At 53.1% G+C, this 18,424-nt stretch overlaps 1 protein-coding gene and 1 non-coding gene across 2 annotated transcripts; one reads left to right on the plus strand and one right to left on the minus strand.

Annotated features, from left to right (window-relative positions):
• Window positions 1-1,084: 1,084 nt before the first annotated feature.
• On the minus strand, window positions 1,085-6,919 carry LOC129467557 (uncharacterized). The gene is made up of 3 exons (XM_063622381.1): window positions 6,633-6,919; window positions 3,297-3,407; window positions 1,085-2,178 (listed from the first exon to the last, which is right to left on the minus strand). The coding sequence occupies exons 1-3, from the start codon at window positions 6,917-6,919 to the stop codon at window positions 1,809-1,811; spliced, it is 768 nt and encodes a 255-aa protein (XP_063478451.1). The 3' UTR covers window positions 1,085-1,808.
• An 11,047-nt stretch (window positions 6,920-17,966) lies between these two features.
• Window positions 17,967-18,107, plus strand: LOC129468764 (U4 spliceosomal RNA). The gene has a single exon (XR_008652825.1). It is a non-coding gene; the product is annotated as a U4 spliceosomal RNA (small nuclear RNA).
• The last annotated feature ends 317 nt before the right edge of the window (window positions 18,108-18,424 follow it).

The raw sequence follows: 18,424 nt of genomic DNA on the forward strand, positions 1-18,424 counted from the left end.
GCAGGGAGACTGTAGAGGGGATTCAAGCCCTGGGCAGGGGGCTAAAGTAGGCCAATCCTGGTTCTGCAAGTGTCCCTGGCCCAGCAGCTTGTTGGCTGTGCAGCATCTCAGGCACTACTCCCTAAAGGTCAAGGAGTCTTGGCCGAGAGTTCAGCTCACCCCAGCCCAGCTTCTGCTCCTGGCCGGGAATGGCGTTTCCCAACCACACGTCCACTGAGCAGGGAGGTACATCTCCACCCACTCCTATTCCTTCTCCACAGCTTGCCACCGGGCAGTGCTGGGTTTAGTTCCTCTCCTTATTTAGAGCTGGGGCGTGTCAGGTGTGCAGCTGGACAGGTACCAGCCAAGGCAGAGAATGCAAGTCAGCCATGGGTGGCATGTCGGGAAGCACCAGAAGGTGCAAACTTTGGCATCCAGGGCCTCCCTGGACCTGCTGAAATTTGGTCTAAATGTGCTCTTGTACCCGTGTGGGAGGGCTCAGTGCAGCCTGGGTCTGGGATTTCAGGGAGCAGAGTATGATTCTGGATGAGTGACTTAGCCGCAAGTGAGAGTATTTACTGAGCCCAGCAGTGGGCAGAGCATGGTTCTGGGGGTGGCTGGCTTGGGGGTGACACAGACATGAAAACCAGTTGTCCGTGTGAGTGGAGGGGGCAGAAGTTGATAAGATCAGGGAGTGACGGGCAGGAGGGTCTGGGAGCTCGTTTCTCATAATTAGGTGTTTTCATGGTAGCTTTGTGCTGCCGCCAGCAGAACCCCTTGTTTGGATATACTTGCAGTGGGATGATATTTTAATCTCCCATATTCTGTTAGTTTGCCAGAGCTGCCCTAACAAAGTACCACAAACTAGGTGGCTTGAAACAATGGAAATTCACTGCCTTGCAGTTCTGCAGGCCAAAAGTCTCTGATCAAGGTGTGAGCAGGGATGGTTCCTACTGGGGCTGTGACAGAGACTCTATTCCAGGCCTCCCCAGCTCTGGGTGGTTTTCTGGCCACCTTTGGCATTCCTGGGCTTCTAGATGCATCACCTTAATCTCTGCCTTCATGTCCACATGGCAGTCTCCCTATGTGCATGTCTATGTGCAAATTTCCCCTTTTTATAAGGATATATTCATATTGGATCAGGGCCCACCCTACTCCAGTATGACATCATCATAACTTATCACATCAGCAATGAGCCTAGTTCCAAATAAGGGTCCCTTGGAGGCACCGGGGGGTTAGGACTTTGTATTCGTTTGCTAGGACTGCCATAACAAAGTACTGCAGACCCAGGGGCTTAAACAATAGAAATGCATTTCTCCCAGCTCTGGAGGCTGGAAGTCCATGACCAAGGGATCCGCAGGGCTGCTTTCTTGTGAGGCTTCTCTCCTTGGCTTGTGGAGGAACGTCTCCTCCCTGTGTCTTCACCTGCCCTTTCCTCCAGGCATGGCTATGTCCATATCTTCCCTTCTCGTAAGGACTCCAGGCAGATGGGATTACAGCCCACCCACATGACCTCATTTTTAACTTAATTACACTACTTCTTTAAAGGCTCTTTCTCCAAATGCAGTCACATCCTGAGGTACAGGGGTTAGGGCTTCAACATATGGATTTTGGAGAAACACAATTCAGGTCATAAGACTTCAACATATCTTTTTGGGGGAAACAGTTCAACTCATAACACATACTGTGAAGCAGTTTTACCTCTTGCTGCAAACGTTTCCTCAGTTCCTATTCTGTGCTGGGCCCCGTGCTAGAGGCCGGGGGAGCCATAGCATCACCCTTCCAGGAGCCCCGTCTGCAATGGGTGACAGACCAGTCATGACTGTAGCTCATGTGACAGCTGCCAAACTAGAGGCCCAAGGCTGAGGGGCTGGGAGAGCTGAGAGGGGCCACACTCGCTCTGTGGGGAACTGAGGCAGGAAAACGTAACTGGACAAGGCTGACTGGGAGGTGGCCAGACCAGCAGGAGGGTGGGGGTGTTTCAGGCAGGGGGGCCACACTTGCAGACACTCAGAAGCACCAGGGAGCCTGGCACATTCTGGAAACTGCAGCTGCTTCCTCCAAACTTTCCGGGCATCTGCGAGGCCCTTCTGTCCTGGATCCCCAGCACCCCGACCCAGTTCTGTGATGCGTGTCTCTGGGCACTCCTGCAGGCAGGGCTGAGAGCTCCCGTCCCTCCCCTTGCTCCGTTTCCATGTTCTGGGAGGAAAGAATGAATGGAAGTTGCGAGAAACTGGGCTCACATGCTCAGCAGTCGGCATCGACTGAACAGTCCCGTGCCAGGTGCCTCACTTGCCTTGCGTTTTTTTGCAGCGTAAATCAGCCCTTTATTGCCTCCAGAAAGATATTTTCTACAGCTTTACCCAGGTATAACTGACATTTAATGAAGCAGTACAATTTGATGAATTTGACATGTCTACACCTGTGAAACCGCCCTCTGAAGCCATGTGACCCTCTGTCGCCCGTCCCTCCTGCCCCTGCCCTCCCTCTCTCTCCAGGCAGACTCTGATCTGCCTCTGTCACTGTGATGAGTGTGCATTGTCTAGAAACTTATCTGAATGGAATCATTCAGCACACACTCTTCTCCCATCTAGTATAAGGAGGTGACGTGGAACTTTCTGAGAAACGGTCAAACTGTTTTCCAAGGGGGCTACGCTGTTTTCTGTTCCCACCAGAGAGGAGCGGGGAGGTCACGGGGGCAGCTGCCATTCCGGCCAGCACTGATTGTCTGTCACTGTAGCCGTGGGCGTGTGGTGGCATCTCACTGTGGCTTTCATTTGCATTTCCTGGTGGCGAGTGACTCCGAGGTTTGGTTCTCACGGCCTGCCCGTCAGGTAGGAGGTGTTGGCCCGGTTTCCCAGGAAGGAGGCTCAGGAACAGAGCCATGGGGTAAGCTGCCCGAGGCCACCCCGCCCCTGAATGGGAGAACCGAAGTTGTCCCTGTTGCTCACCTTCTTCTTTCCTGAGCTGGCAGATCCCCTGTGACCCCATTAACTCTGAGCCCCACCGGGTGTCCAGTCAGGGCGAAGGGATCAGCTGAGGGAGGAAGAGGGAGGCGCCGGCTTCCCCGCCCCAGGCTCTCTTCAAAAGCCACAAAGGGTCCCGGCCCTCAGCTCGAAGCCTGGCCAGGGGCCGCTTCCTTTCTATCAGTCTCAATTCACTAGACAGCCAAGGCGTGCTCCTCTTCTCTTCTATCAGCAGGAGCAGAGTCCCCCAGCGAAGTCCCCCCGCTCCCCACAGAGCCCCTCCAGCCCAGCTCCCTCATCCCTGAAGAGGATCCGAATCTCCTCAGAACTCCGAATCTCCTCGGAATTCACCCTCCCATGGCTGCCTCTGCTGTGGGGACTCCCGAGGCTGTGGACAAGTGGCTGGAGGCATCCCCCTTGGAGGGGCAGGTGGCAGGAGCGCCTCTGGGGTGGGGCAGCCACCTGGGGAAGAAAAGGGAGGGCCACGGGGCCCTTGGGTGCCCGTCCCGCCCCATACACAAGGCCAGCTTTCCTCTTAGCACACAGGGCTGTGTCCCTGCATGGATTAACCAGACCTAGAGCAGGGGAGTTGATGGCTCTGTGATAAGCTTGTGCCCCCCACCCCAAGTCATGGGGTCAAATCTAACTTAAGGGGTTTCTCAGCCAAAATGTCCTTTGCCCCTTCCTTCCTTCCTTCCTTCCTTCCTTCCTTCCTTCCTTCCTTCCTTCCTTCCTTTCTCTTTCCCTCTCTGGCCCAGGCTACAATCTACTCCGCTTCCTGCTGCCGGCGCCGCGGACTGCCTGTGACTGCCGGCGCGCGCGACCGCTGCCTGCCTTTTCTCCTTTCGCTGCAGGCACGCGTTCGCCATCTTGGCCACGCTGGTCGCCAGCTCCTGACGCCGAGTGCTCTGCCCGCCTCAGCCTCCCGAGGTACTGGGACTACAGACGGAGTCTCGCTCACCCAGTGCTCGGTGTTGCCCGGGCTGGAGTGCGGTGGCGTGGTCTGGCCTCGCGGCAGCCTCTGCCCCCCAGCCGCCTGCCTTGGCCTACCAGGGTGCTGGGATTGCAGCCCCTGCCCGGCCGCCGCCCCATCTGGGAGGTGGGGAGCGCCTCTGCCCGGCCTCCCCGTCTGGGAAGTGAGGAGCGCCTCTGCCCGGCCGCCCCGTCTGGGAAGTGAGGAGCGCCTCTGCCCGGCCACCCACCGTCTGGGAAGTGAGGAGCGCCTCTGCCCGGCCACCCCGTCTGGGAAGTGAGGAGCGCCTCTGCCCGGCCACCCATCGTCTGGGAAGTGAGGAGCGCCTCTGCCCCGCCTCCCATCGTCTGGGAGGTGAGGAGCGCCTCTGCCCGGCCGCCCCGTCCGGGAAGAAGTGAGGAGCGCCTCTGCCCGGCCGCCCCGTCCGGGAAGAAGTGAGGAGCGCCTCTGCCCGGGCGCCCCGTCCGGGAAGAAGTGAGGAGCGCCTCTACCCGGCCACCCATCGTCTGGGAAGTGAGGAGCGCCTCTGCCCGGCCACCCACCATCTGGGAAGTGAGGAGCGCCTCTGCCCGGCCACCCCGTCTGGGAAGTGAGGAGCGCCTCTGCCCGGCCGCCCCATCTGGGAAGTGAGGAGCGCCTCTGCCCGGCCGCCCCGTCTGGGAAGAAGTGAGGAGCGCCTCTGCCCGGCCGCCCCGTCCGGGAAGAAGTGAGGAGCGCCTCTGCCCGGCCGCACCGTCCGGGAAGAAGTGAGGAGCGCCTCTGCCCGGCCGCACCGTCCGGGAAGAAGTGAGGAGCGCCTCTGCCCGGCCGCCCCGTCCGGGAAGAAGTGAGGAGCGCCTCTGCCCGGCCGCCCCGTCCGGGAAGAAGTGAGGAGCGCCTCTGCCCGGCCGCCCCGTCCGGGAAGAAGTGAGGAGCGCCTCTGCCCGGCCGCCCCGTCCGGGAAGAAGTGAGGAGCGACTGTGCCCGGCCGCCCCGTCCGGGAAGAAGTGAGGAGCACCTCTGCCCAGCTGCCCCGTCGGGAAGAAGTGAGGAGCGCCTATGTCCGGCCGCCCCGTCCGGGAAGAAGTGAGGAGCGCCTCTGCCCGGCTGCCCCATCTGGGAGGTGAGGAGCGCCTCTGCCCGGCCACCCATCGTCTGGGAGGTGAGGAGCGCCTCTGCCCGGCCACCCATCGTCTGGGAGGTGAGGAGCGCCTCTGCCCGGCCACCCATCGTCTGGGAGGTGAGGAGCGCCTCTGCCTGGCCACCCATCGTCTGGAAAGTGAGGAGCGCCTCTGCCCGGCTGCCCCATCTGGGAAGTGAGGAGTGCCTCTGCCCGGCCACCCATCGTCTGGGAAGTGAGGAGCGCCTCTGCCCGGCCGCCCCGTCTGGGAAGTGAGGAGCGCCTCTGCCTGGCCACCCCGTCCGGGAAGAAGTGAGGAGCGCCTCTGCCCGGCCACCCATCGTCTGGGAAGTGAGGAGCGCCTCTGCCCGGCCACCTATTGTCTGGGAAGAAGTGAGGATCGTCTCTGCCTGGCCGCCCCGTCTGGGAAGTGAGGAGCTCCTCTGCCCGGCCGCCCCGTGTCTGGGTAGAAGTGAGGAGCTCCTCTGCCTGGCCGCTGAGTCTGGGAGGTCTACCACGGAGGCCAGAAGCAATGTGGGGGCTGGACGTGGTGGCTCACGCCTGTGGTCCCGGCACTCTGGGGGGCGAGGCGGGTTGATCACTTCGGGCTAGGAGTTCGAGACCAGTCTGGCCAACTTGGCGAAACATGAAGAATACAACAGACAAACCAACCAACCAACTCAGTGACAACAAAACAGGTCTACCCTGGAGTCATACTCTAATTTTTTCTATTTTCCTCCCTTTCTGATCCTTTATCCCACTTTCTTTTTCTTCCTCTTCCTTCTCCCTCTTCTTTGTCAAATAGAGGATTGAGTTATTATCACTGATCCATATAAAGTCCCTCTCTCATTTATTTTAACTCCCACCCCCCATTTCTATTCCCCGACTTCCCATGTGCAACCTTCCTAATACGTTTGATACGCATCTTTTTGTTTGTATGTATTTTTAGAAAATGTTTATTGTTTTTGTATGCAAAAAAAATTAATAAAAAAAAAAAATGTCCTTTGCCACCAGGACTGTCCCAACAAAGGCCTTTCCCTCTCCCCTTGGCTACTTTTTCTCTTGGTCTTGGTCCTTATCGCACTCCTCAGCAGCACAGGCAGGCTGTGTGTGTGTGTGTGTGTGTGTGTCCGTTCTTGCACACGTGGTGTGCCAGCAGCTGAGGAGTCATTCGGGCCTGAGCTCTGCGACTGGATCTGTTCCCCTGCGAGGCTTTGTCCCGTTAATGAACTCTCAGCAATTCAGTTTACTTCTCTGCATAATGGGCATGACACATAATGGGCCTGGAAGTTGGGAGTGATGAGTCAGTTGAAGGGGAAGTGTCATGTCAAGAGCCTCTACCTGAGCCTGCACCAAGCAGGCACCTCCACAGGCTTTCGCCCCACTTGTGCCCCTTACTTTTGCCCTGGCCTGTGTCCTGAGCCAAGGGAGGGAAGGGAAGGTCTGTGGGTCGGTTCCAGGCAGGAGTAGAGCCCTGAGCTGATGAGGCTTCTGAGCCTGGGGTCTGCCCCGACAGCGGAGAACCTGCAATGCTGGACCAGGAGCAGGCTGCCAAAAGTAGAGTAACTCAGCAGGGGCGAGTTCCCAGGGCCCGTGTCCCCTTCCTTCTCCTCACCTCCAATAGCAAAGGGAGGGGTCAGTGGCTGCCCGCCTGCGATAAATCCGAGAAGGAGCCCGGCCAGCTTCCAGATGTAGAAAATGGCTGACTTGCTCTCGGAGTTTTGTAGCTGCTTTGACTAAAAGCAGAATCACCCCCACCACACCCCAGTGCAGAGAAGTGAACCAGCGCTGAGTCACAAAGCACAGCCCCAAACCCGCCCTGGGCCACAGCCCGCCCACCGCACCCCCAGCTTCCTGAGGTTGGGTTGTGGGAGCAGAGACCTGAGAGATGAGGAGGTGCATTGAGGTCTGAGAGGAGCATGCTAAGCCCATGGGATGGCAAGAGCAAAATCCCCCAGCAAGGGACAAGAGAGCGGCCAGGGCAGCTGTGACCAAGAATGAGACTGGAGGCTGATGGGCAGCAGGGACTGTCCGGAGCCTTGCTGGCCAGGGATGAGTTCGGTTCTAAGAGCCATGGAAAGCCACCGGAAGGTTTTAGGCTGGGGAAGCGCAGGATCTTCTGCTTTAGAAAGGCACTGCTGGCCGGGCGCCGTGGCTCATGCCTGTAATCTCAGCACTTTGGGAGGCCAAGGCGGGCGGATCTTGAGGTCAGGAGTTCGAGACCAGCCTGACCAACGTGGTAAAACCCCCATCTCTACTAAAAATACAAAAAAAAAAATTAGCTGGGCGTGGTGGCCTGCGCCTGTAATCCCAGCTACTCAAGAGGCTGAGGCAGGAGAACCACTTGAACCCAGGAGGCGGAGGTTGCAGTGAGCCAAGATCACACGACCGCTCTCCAGCCTGGGTGACAGAGCAAGACTCCGTCTCAAAAAAAAAAAAAAAAAAGAAAAGAAAAGAAAAAAGAAGGAAAAAGAGAAAGGCGCTGCTGGCTGCTTGGTGGAAACCAGTCTGCTGGAGGGCAAGAGTGGAAGAGGCCATTGCAGTCACTCAGGCCAGAGGAGATGTGGCTCTGGCTGGGCCACGGCAGTGGAGGCAGGAGGAGTGTAGGGTACAGGGTGAATATTCTGGCTGCAGAGCGGGGTTTCTTGGGGTGCTGCTACTGACATTTCGGACTGGAAGACACTTCGTTGTGGGGTTTGGCCTGTGCCCTGTAGGGTGTTTAGAAGCGTCCCTGGCCTCAATCCACTAGACACCCATAGCACCACCCACCCCCCAATTATGACAATAAAACACATCTTCAGACATTGCCAGATGTCCCCTGGGGGCCACAGCCCCTCTGGGCTGAGAACCACTGCTGCAGAGCGTTGAGAACTTAGGGCTAGATTGCGCGTGGATTTGGAGCGAAAGAGAGAAAACAAGCACCACCAGGGGTTTCTCATCTCAGCAATTAAGTGGGGCAGTTACTGAATTCAGGAAGCCTTGGAGCCAACGGCCGCTGTCAGGTTGAACACGGGAAACCAACGTTGGAAACTAGAGTCTGGAGCTCAGGGAGGATCTGGGTTGAAGGGAGAAATGGGAATGTTGCGGGGGTGCAGCTTTCCAGGGACAGAGTGTGGACAGAGAAGAGTCAAAGAGACAGGTCCAATGTCACAGCCTCAGAAAGAGTGGAAACCAGGCCAGTGGGCCTCACAGACTTGCAGGAGCAGGAGCAGGAGTGGTCCGCTGGGTCAAATGCCGGGAAGTCTGAGTAGCATGTGGACAGTGAGCTGGGTGAGGAAGGAGGGAAAAGCCAAGCCCCTTCCCAGCTGCAGGCTCCCTGCCTGCAGCAAGCTCAAGACGGCAGAGGCAAGAAGCCTTCATTTTAACTCAAATTCAGGATGGGACATTTAACCTTCCTGCAGTGAGACAGTTTTTATTAACTAAGAGCAACCAGAAAAGTTATAGGATTGCCTGAGTTTGCAGCAGTGGCCAGGGAAGAGGTGATTCCCCTGACTAAATCAGGACAGAGGAAGGAGTTGCTTTGTGATTGGATCCTAAAAGTGCTGCTAGTTCAACGCATTGGCCACATTTGGTCTGAAGGCACAAGGCCAGGGTTGAGAGAGCAGCTGATGGGGGACCTGTGATGGCCTGGAGCCCAGCCCAGCTTGTCAGCTGTAGGTGGGACTTCCCAGACCCGTCCAACCCAAAGCTCCAGCACAGAGAGGAGACAGCCATGAACTTGAGTACAGGTAAAACAAAACAGAACTAGTGAGTGCTACCATCAACCTACATGCTGAACACTGGAGAGAATAGAGGAGGAAGCCATGAGTCTGACAGTGGTGAGGAAGAGTGGAAACCAAGGAGAGCTCCTCTGAGGAGGTGACGCTTAAACTGGGCCTTGAAGGGAGAATTTCAACAAGCAGAGAAAGGAAATCATTTTTCATGAGTTTTTAGGGTACTCCCTCCAGTAACTCCCCTCTCCCCCAACTCAAATGGGCTATTGTGAAGTGGCCAGAACAAAGCTAGGCCCTTTCTTATCTAGATTTTTCCATTTCACTTGCAAAAGAGAAAAAAAAATCACCTCTGATTTTTCTCCTTGGGATGTTTCATTCTAAAAAACTAATTCATTCAACATTTATTTATTAAGCACCAACTACATACCAGGCACGATTAGCATTCTGTGTTTTAACTCACCTATCCTTTGTAGTCCATGGAGGTGTGTACCAGTATTATTCCCATTTTACAGATGAAGCAACTGATGGACAGAGAGATTAAGTAACTTGCCCAAAGTCTCACAGCAAGTACCCGGCAGAGCTGAGATTTGGGCCCAACTCTAATAGTTGGGCTCCGGAGTCTGAGAGCTGCAGTAATTACTCTCCCTGGCCCTTTCTTTCATGGAAAACTCAGTGTGATTGGCCATTTGCAAAGGAGGAACAAAATGCACCTGCCGCTCCTTTGATCATCTTCTATGAACAGGTGCAATACTTCCCCAGGTCTGAGGCCGTTCATTCCATGCCACCACAACTGGCTTCATGGCTCCAGTCTGTGGTCAAAGCATCTGCTCCCACCACTTCTGGGGCCAAACTGTGGGAAAAGCGAAAGCCAATGTAGCAGGCCTGGGGCAAGGGCTGATCTCTCCTGGAAACCAGGAGACAGCTTGGAGAGCTTGGGCTCCAGACAGGTATCTATCACAGGCCAGTTGGGCTTCCCTTGCAGAACCTATGGGAACCTGCAGGATGAATTAGCTAAAACTCCCCATGGCCACTCCAATGCTAAAAGCCATATAGCTGGTCCTCTCAGCCTCCCATGACTTCTCTCTTGTCCACATGCCCCGCTGGGTCCCCCCAGCCACCCGTGCCCTGCCATGCAATCAGGCGTCCAGCTCCTGCTGACCTTCCTGTCTCCCCTCCATCACCTTATTTCAGGTCCTCAGCATTTCTCACCCAAGCAGTTGCAATAACTTCCTAACAAGTTGCCCAGTCTCCAGGCCTGCCGCCCCCTAAACCATCTTCCAACTCCCAATTCATTTCTTAAAGTGAAGCTTTATTGTATGGCTTCCCCTCTGAAGAAACTTTCGTGGCTCCCCAATATCCTACTGAAATAAGTATAAACTGCTCAACTTGGCAATCAAGCTTGCGTTCATCCATCCCAGGCCACCAGCCTCCTCTCTTACTGATTCCCTCTACCTCCTTTGATCTGTCCTTACCCATCCCCTTGCTGCCCCTACCCCCCATGATCAACCCCACAGCTTTCTCTTCACCTTTCTGTGTCTGAATCTGTCATGATCCAGCTCAAGAAAGACTTCTTGGACCACCCTAGATGAAAGCAATCACTTGCTTTGAATTTCTGAGGCTCCTTTCATCAGGTGTATATTGCCTTGTTTGATTCTCCAGACACCGATGAGTTGCCTAAGGCCACTCTGGTGTTCTTCTCCCTGCCCTGCATAGGCTGGGCACAGAGGCAGTGAGAACAGCATGACAGGGGCTTTGGGACGGCCAAGTTCTAGCTCTACCATTTGCAAACAGCTTTACCTGGAGTAAGTCTTGAAATATCTCATGTAACATTTCCTCCTCTGTTAAGTAGGAATAGAAAACTACTTCCCAGACTCTATGAGAATTAAATGGGGGCGATGTATGTAAATGCTCAACAAATGACTAGGACGAGAAGGGAACACCCAAGGGAGATAACCTCCCCTCTGTTCTTTCACATTTGCATATACAGTTTCACAGGTTTTTTTTCCCTCCTAGTAAAATTAGATCCCAACACATATTCAAGGAACCCTCTGCAGCTGTTTCTCCAAGAACAGAGAGCCTGGGGATGCCCCATCTTCAGCCTATCAAGCTCCAAGTGCTTAGTCACCTGCTTAGCCCAGACATGAGGGATGCCATAAAGAAAAGCAAACAATAACACACCCGTGACAAAGCCATTTACTAAATTAATAGGGACAAGGAGCATAAAACCCTGAAAGAGCTATTAAACCTTGCATTTGCTCCAAGCCTATTCCATTTCCACATCTGCATTTGCCAGGTCATCTCTTCCTGACAGTCTTATCCTTTTTGTGCCATGGACCCCTTTGGTAGTTTGGTGACTGCCAATAATGAATCAAATAAAATAATACATAGAATTACTGTCTTAATCTGTATTCTGTTGCTATAACAGAATATCACGGACTGGGTAATTTATTTTTTTGAAGAAAGATTATTTAGCTCACCATTCTGGAGGCTGGGAAGTCCAAGAGCATGGCACCAGCCCTTGGCAAGGGCCTTTGTGCTGCATGATGATGCATCCCAGCAAAGGACATGGTGACAGAGCAAGAGCAAGAGCAAGATAGCCAGAGAGAGCTCCATTTTATAACAAAATCACTCCTGTGATAATGAACCCACTCCTGTGATAATGAACCTACTCCTGTGATAGTGACATTGATCCATTCATAAAGGCAAAGCCCTCATGAATCCATTAATCCATTCAAGAGGGCAAAGGGATTAGGTTTCTAAAGCCCTAACTTCTGGGGGACACATTCAAAACATAGCAATTATGAAATAAACCAGCTACTATATGTTGAAAGACAGTGGCTCATGCCCTTAATCCCAGCACTTTGGGAACCTGAGGTGGGAGGATCACTTAAGCCCAAGAATTCAAGGTTGCAGTGAGCTGTGATCACACTGCACTCCAGCTGGCAACAAAGTGAGACCCTGTCTCTGTACATACATACGTACATACATAAAATATATTTCTGAAAAGCTGAGGAGTCTGTGAGAATTGAAATTAAGTAGGCAGGGTTTATCCTCAAGCCTGATGTGACTTCTATCTGAGTTGTAGAATAAGGGGCCACGTTTAAAACTAAGAACTAACAGGCAACTTCATAAACATTTCAGACTCTCGTGATGCTTGAAGTGAAGTGAATTGACTCTATGGGGGTAGGGGAGGGGTCTGTGAAGATGCTGTGACCATCAGCCACATCTTCACCAGGGCGGGGGGCATGAGCAGCCTTGGCCAAGTTGGGGGACATCCCAGTGTCAGGCCCTGGGATACAGACACAAACCCACTATGACACCTTTCACTCCAACAGACCTGCTGCATGCTATGCTGTGCAGGGCCAGCTTCATGGCCGTGTGACCTGCAAAGTTGCGTAGAGCCCCACACTTCCAAGGCTCCTGTAATTGGTTTAATGTCATCATGTTAAAAAATTTTTTTTTATTTTTTGAGATGGGGTCTTGCTGTCACCCAGGCTGGAGTGCAGTGGTGCAGTCATGGCTCACTGCAGCCTCCACCTCCCCAGCTCAAGCAACCCTCCCTCCTCAGCCTCCCAAGTAGCTGGGGCTACAGGTGCATGCCAACACACCCAGCTAATTTTTAAATTTTTTGTAGAAATGGAGTCTCACTCACTACATTGCCCAGGCTGGTCTCAAACTCCTGGACTCAAATGATCCTCCCACCTTAGCCTCCCAAAACACTGAGATTACAGGCATGAGCCACTGAGCCCTGCCAAAATTCCTAATAATTTTTGAACAAGGGGCCACACATTCCATTTGGCACTGGGCCTCCCAAACTATGTAGCCTGGTACTGATGCCATGACAGGAGGTTTGCCTTGTGGGTCACAGGAGGAGCACTCTGCCTTCTGGAACCCCTGAGACCGGGGGGCAGCACGTTAACATGAGGATGGGTCTTTTGGGTAACTGGCTGAGCCTCCCCAGGTGGGAGTTCAGCACCAAGGACCTAGGACTAGGCCTAGGACTAAAATGGTAATTAGTACAAGAGCTGTGCTGATTATTAATTTGAGTTTGTTTGTTTGGAAAGCTCATGGTAATGGCAACAGTAGGGCGATTTCTAGATCAAAGAGGAGGAATGTAATGGCTACCAGGAAAAACTATAGAGAAGGGGGGTTGCCTGGATTATCTGGCACTGCCCCAGGAAAAGCTTGGGAGCAGATGGCTCTCCCACCCCTGCTCAGAGTAGACGACAACTCCTCGGGCTGCCCAGACTGAGGGAAATGTCACTTAAGAGTGGCCAGGCCTCTCTGCTTGGATTCTATGCTTCACAGCCGTGGGAGCCAGGCTCCAGAGGGGCACCCAGTGATCCCATTTCCTGGCCTTCAGAGCCTACTCCTGGAGTGTGGACTCAACTCAGTAAATACAGCTACAGTGATGGGATGTCACTGCTGAGGTTAGGTTATAAAGGACACAGCAGCTTCTGTTTTGGTGGCACTGTCATTTGCTCACTCCCAAATCACTTACTCTGGGGAGTCAACTGCCCTGGAGATACCTATGTGGAGTCTGGAGGTGGCTGGGGTCTCCTTGGGGGCCCTAGCGAACAGCCATCCTGGAACTGAGGACACCAGCCACCAGCCATGGGAGTTCCCAATCTTAGAAATGGATCCTCCGGCCTTCCGGGATTTCAATGACGCAGATCTAGCCAACGACTTGACTGCAGCCTCCCAGGAGAGCCCGAGCCAGAAGCACCCAGCTAGGCTGGGCTTCCGACCCTCAGAAACTGTGTAAGATCATAAAGCTGTTGTAAGCCGCTAGGTTTTGGGGCACTCATTATGGATCCATAGGTAATGCATCAGCCTCCAATTCCTCACTGCCCCACGCCCACCCCCAGCGGCGCTGAGCACCTAGAAGAAGAGCTGGGTCATGATCCACGTGGTCACTCCAGCATGGCCAAGCACAGGCAGGCATCTGCAGAGACTTCTGGAAGGAACTGCGGAGAAGTGTCTTTGAAGGATGCTAGAGGCCTCCAGGTGAAGATAGGACAAGAGGATAGGATTTGCTTCAGTAATGGTGATTGGGATCATTGGTTTCTTCTTCAGGTGCTCCGGCCAGGAAAAGATGAATTTCACACCTGTTATAGCCACTTATCAGCTTAATTCTCTCCAAGTAAATATTATGAAGTTGTAATATGATCCTGTGGCCCCCGTTCAAGAATTTCGGCTCATGCCTGTAATCTCAACACTGTGGAAGGCCAAGGTGGCAGGATCACTTGAATGAGACCCCGTCGCTATAAAAAATTTTAAAATTAGGTGGGTGTGATGGTGTGCACCTGTAGTCCCAGCTACTCTGGAGGCTGAGGTGAGAGGATTGCTTGATCCCAGGAGGTCAAGGCTTATCTAATATTTACAAAGCACCTACTAAGTACCATGCACCTAATCCTTATAAAAGCCCTGGGAGGTGGAATTGCCAATCTCATTTTTGGATGAAGAAACTGAAGTCAGAGGTCAAGGAAGTTGCCAGGGTTGCAAAGCTAGTGAGTGGTACAAAAGGAATGCACACCCAATGTGCCCTGATTCCCAGTTCTAGGCCTTTCCATGGCACTGTGCTGCTTCCCACAGTGGGTGTGGGGAGGAAAGGGGATGGCAGTAACAGGGGGTGGCACCACTTCTCTAAGGTGGTGGGAAGGGAGAGATGTTTCTGGATTCATGAAGACACCTGTTGGCTTTCTCCTTGGACCCTTTCCCCCTCTGCTGCAAAATAAAGACAGGACACTCACAGGGGACCAAGAGTCAGGGCAGCCACTAGCGCCAACGGTGCTGCCTGCAGAAGGGGCTGAGCTGGGCTAAAGGCCCCGCTGAGGTGGCCCGGGGAGTGACCTTGAAGATAGCAGTCGGCAGAAGGCGGGGATGGGGAGGACTGTGGTGGGGAAAAGACAGACCTTTGTTCTCAGGCGCTCCAGGAGGGATAACAGGACTGTGGGGTGCGGTGACAGGAAGGGAGGGTCGCAGGCAGTGTAGCCGTTGGCTTAAAGGCAGGGTCACAGGCAGTGTAGCTGTCGGCTTTCTGAAAATCAAAGCTGCCTGTAGACAGGCTCCCCTGGAGGCGGGTGCTCCTGTGGCAGGTGTGGACTCCAGCTTGCACAGCCTCCTGCCGGGATTGCGGAGGGGTCACCCTCCAGTGGGACAGGCTTCCAACATTCTTCAGACACTTTCTCAACATTTTATGAAACCATTTTATTACAAAGCCTCACACGATTATGAGTAGGCTTTTGGTATCCGTAATTGAGAAAATGTGCAAGAACGAAAAGCCACTATAAATTTCACATTGCCTTTCCAGGGATATATTTTATTGAATATGACAGCATCTGCAGATGTGTTTAAAATGGTCATAAGTACAGGGCAAGGCTTGGACTGGGGCCAATCCTCTGTCGGGCAGAGAATCGCGGGGCAAAGGGCCTGGAGGTAAACACGTCCCCCACTAGACCAGTAGCGGGGTGGCTGGGGGCTGCATCTCTGCCGAGTCCCTGAGCAGATCCAGACCGGCTTCAGTTCGTGTCCCAGTGCCAGAGGACCCCTCCTACAGCAGCCTGCCCCAGGAGAAGAGTTCTTCCTGCGGGAAGTTCACGGTTCCCAGGCAGCCCCCAACAAAGCCAGGTCCCTGCAGATGACCCCTCTCAGCCTGCCCACCCAGAAAGGGAGCCCACAGCCCCTGAACTGGCCACCCCCACCATCATCCGACCTGCTGAGGGATGTGATGAGAGCAACTGTTTTACACTGAGGCCTTGTCACATGCCAGGCGCCTTGTCAAGCCCTTTGATGCAGTAGCTGATTTACACCTCCATTACCTGGGTAGGATTATTCACCTCATTTTACCGACATGGAAACTGAGGCACAAAGAGGTTACTTTACCTGCCCAAGGGAATATAACTAATAAATAGCAAAGCTAAGGTTTTTATTCAGACACAGGTAACTCTGGAGCCTGTGCTCTTCATCTCTATGCAGGAATAAACTAAGAACTTTGGGGCGTTTTATGCTGCAAGTATTGAAAAGCATAAAACTCCCCAACCCAAAGGAGATTCCCTGTGGCTGCTGTGAGGAAGAACCACAAACTGAATGGCTTAGAACAGCACAAACCTGTCCCCTCACACACTGGAGGCTAGAAATCGAATATACAAATGTCGACAGGGCCTTGATCCTGCTGAAGGCTCCAGGGGAGGACCCTTCCTAACTTTTGTAACTTCTGGTGTCATCAGCAGCTGCTGGCATTCCCTGGTTTGCAGGTGCCTCACTTCAGTCCCTGCCTCCCTGTGTGGCTCTCTCTCTGTGTGTGGTGTCTGTGTCTCTTCTCCTCTTCATATGACATCAATCTTTTTTGGCGTTAGGGCCTGCCCTATTCCAGTATGACTCCATCTTTTTTTTTTTTTTTTTTTTTTTTTGAGACAGAGTCTCGCTGTCGCCCAAACTGGAGTGCAGTGGTGCGATCTCGGCTCACTGCAGGCTCCGCCCCCCGGGGTTCATGCCATTCTCCTGCCTCAGCCTCCCGAGTAGCTGGGACTACAGGCACCTGCCACCATGCCCGGCTAATTTTTTGTATTTTTAGTAGAGACAGGGTTTCACCATGTTGGCCAGGCTGGTCTTGAACTCCTGAAGTCAGGTGATCCACCTGCCTCAGCCTCCCAAAGCGTTGGGATTATGAGAAGCTAAATTTCGAGAGCAGTGGTGACTACATGTCATGCCACATGGACAGAGAAGGAGGAAAATCTCATCTCCAGGAAAAGAAAAATGCAGATTCACAAAGAGAAGCCAGGATGAGACACAGGTGGAGCCAAACCATGAGTTCCCATTGCTCCTGAAAGCCGGCTCAGTTCTTACCCTCAGATTCTGGGAGATACCCCCAAATCCTTACAAGGATTCCCCTTTGCAGCTTGAAGATGGATTTCTGGAACCTGTAACTAAAATAGTCCCAACAACTGACCCCACCCATAAACCAAGCGCAGGTGCGGGCCAGAGGCACAGCTGAATGCCTCCCCCAAGTGGCATCTCCAGTGACCTCACACTGGTTCCTGAGATGGCCCCAAGTGAAGTACAGCAAAGGAAACCTCGGGAGAAGACATGTCTTGATCCATCACTGGAGCCTGAGGTCCTCTTTCTGGTTAAACACATGAGGCAGGTGCTACTCTTCTTCTTCCTGTATGGATGAGAAGGGCTCAAAGGGTTAAGCAACATGATTGGGGTAACACCAACGTGAGTACATTTGCCTTAGTCCATTTTCATTGCCATAAAGGATATATCTGAGCCTGGGTAACTTATAAAGAAAAGAGGTTTCTTTGGCTCATGGTTCTGCAGACTCTACAACAAGCATGGTGCCAGTGTCTGCCTCTGGTGACAAATTCAGGCTGCTTCCTCTCATGGCAGAAGGCAAAGGGAAGCCGGTATGTGTAAGAATCACATGGGGAGAGGGAAAGCCAGAGAGAGGAGAGGGAGGTTCCAGGCTCTTTAAACAACCAGCTTTTGAGGGAACTAATAGAGCAAGAACCTACTCATTATAACAAGGACAAGGACAGTACCAAGACCTTCATGAGGGATTTGTCCCCATGACCCAAACACCTCCCATAAGCCCCCACCTCCAACATCAGGGATCAAATTTCAACATGAGGTTTCAGGAGACAAACATCCAAACCACAGTAGCATTACAGCCAGAATTCCAAGTGTGGCTGACCCCAGCCAGTGTATTGGTTGTTGTTCACACATGTTACAGCCATGAGTCATCATTCATGCCACCTACTAACAGTGGACAATGACCTCGTGGTGCATGTACCCTCAGTGATCCATCTGGCCACTGCAGAGACAGGTGAGCTTGAAAAGGGGCCACCAGGGCCACAAATCAGAAAATGCGGGATCACAAACAGAATTTCGGGATACAATTCTTTGGCATAGAAAGGGCCAGGCAAAATTATGACACAGTGCATTAATAATTAATTAGTGCTTAATCAGGAGCTCTACATAGCAGTTCATTACCCAAGGACACTCCCCATTATAACTGTAGCAGATGGGTCCGGGCAGGCAACCCTGCCAGCCTCTTTTGAGGCTCACCAGTGACTTTGAGGCTCCCCTTCCAGGGCTGAGGTCACTAACTTTCCCTAGACCTGGCGACCAGTAGCTGGTGTAAGAGGTCCCCAAGAACAGGGGTGATCTGACTCACCCTGGAGAAGTTTCAGACATGCTGGGAAGGCAGCGCCCTTGCTTAAAAATAACTCCTTAGCTTTCTGCAGTAGCAGTACTATAGCCAATGAGGTTTGCCTGAGGCATGATTATTGCTAATTGAGAACTTTTCCCTATAGCTTGCCATGACAACTTGAAATATAGTTGGCATCGAGAATTTTTGAGACTCTCTACAGAGGCTGAACAACCAAAAAACATAAAAATTTAACTCTTCCTCAGCTTCACTTTGGCACAATGCCAGAGAGACCTCTATTAAGTTGTGAATGTTTGTGCAGCCCCCCACCCCCCAACTTCAAATACAAATGGCCATCAGGGAGCTAAAATCTTCTGCATTCGTTGGTTGTAGGAGTCCCCCACTAGGGTATGAGTGTTGAGGGTGTAGGGGCAGGAACCACATGTGAGTCGTTGTTGTATCTGCCACGCTATGTGACAGGTGGGTGGATGGATAGATGGGTGGATGGGTGGATGGGTGGATGGTTGGGTGGGTGGATGGATG

The sequence above is a fragment of the Symphalangus syndactylus genome, chromosome 18 (genome assembly GCF_028878055.3).
Source record: "Symphalangus syndactylus isolate Jambi chromosome 18, NHGRI_mSymSyn1-v2.1_pri, whole genome shotgun sequence".
Taxonomy (NCBI): Eukaryota; Metazoa; Chordata; class Mammalia; order Primates; family Hylobatidae; genus Symphalangus; species Symphalangus syndactylus.

Excerpts from the sequence above, each read along its gene's own strand:
- LOC129467557 (XM_063622381.1), bottom strand. The coding sequence starts at position 6,919 with ATGCACCTCCTCATCTCTCAGGTCTCTGCTCCCACAACCCAACCTCAG. Across the intron at positions 3,408-6,632 it reads CCCTCCCTTTGCTATTGGAG|GTGGCTGCCCCACCCCAGAG; the intron begins GTGAGGAGAAGG and ends TTTCTTCCCCAG. Across the intron at positions 2,179-3,296 it reads GCAGAGGCAGCCATGGGAGG|AACATGGAAACGGAGCAAGG; the intron begins GTGAATTCCGAG and ends CTTTCCTCCCAG.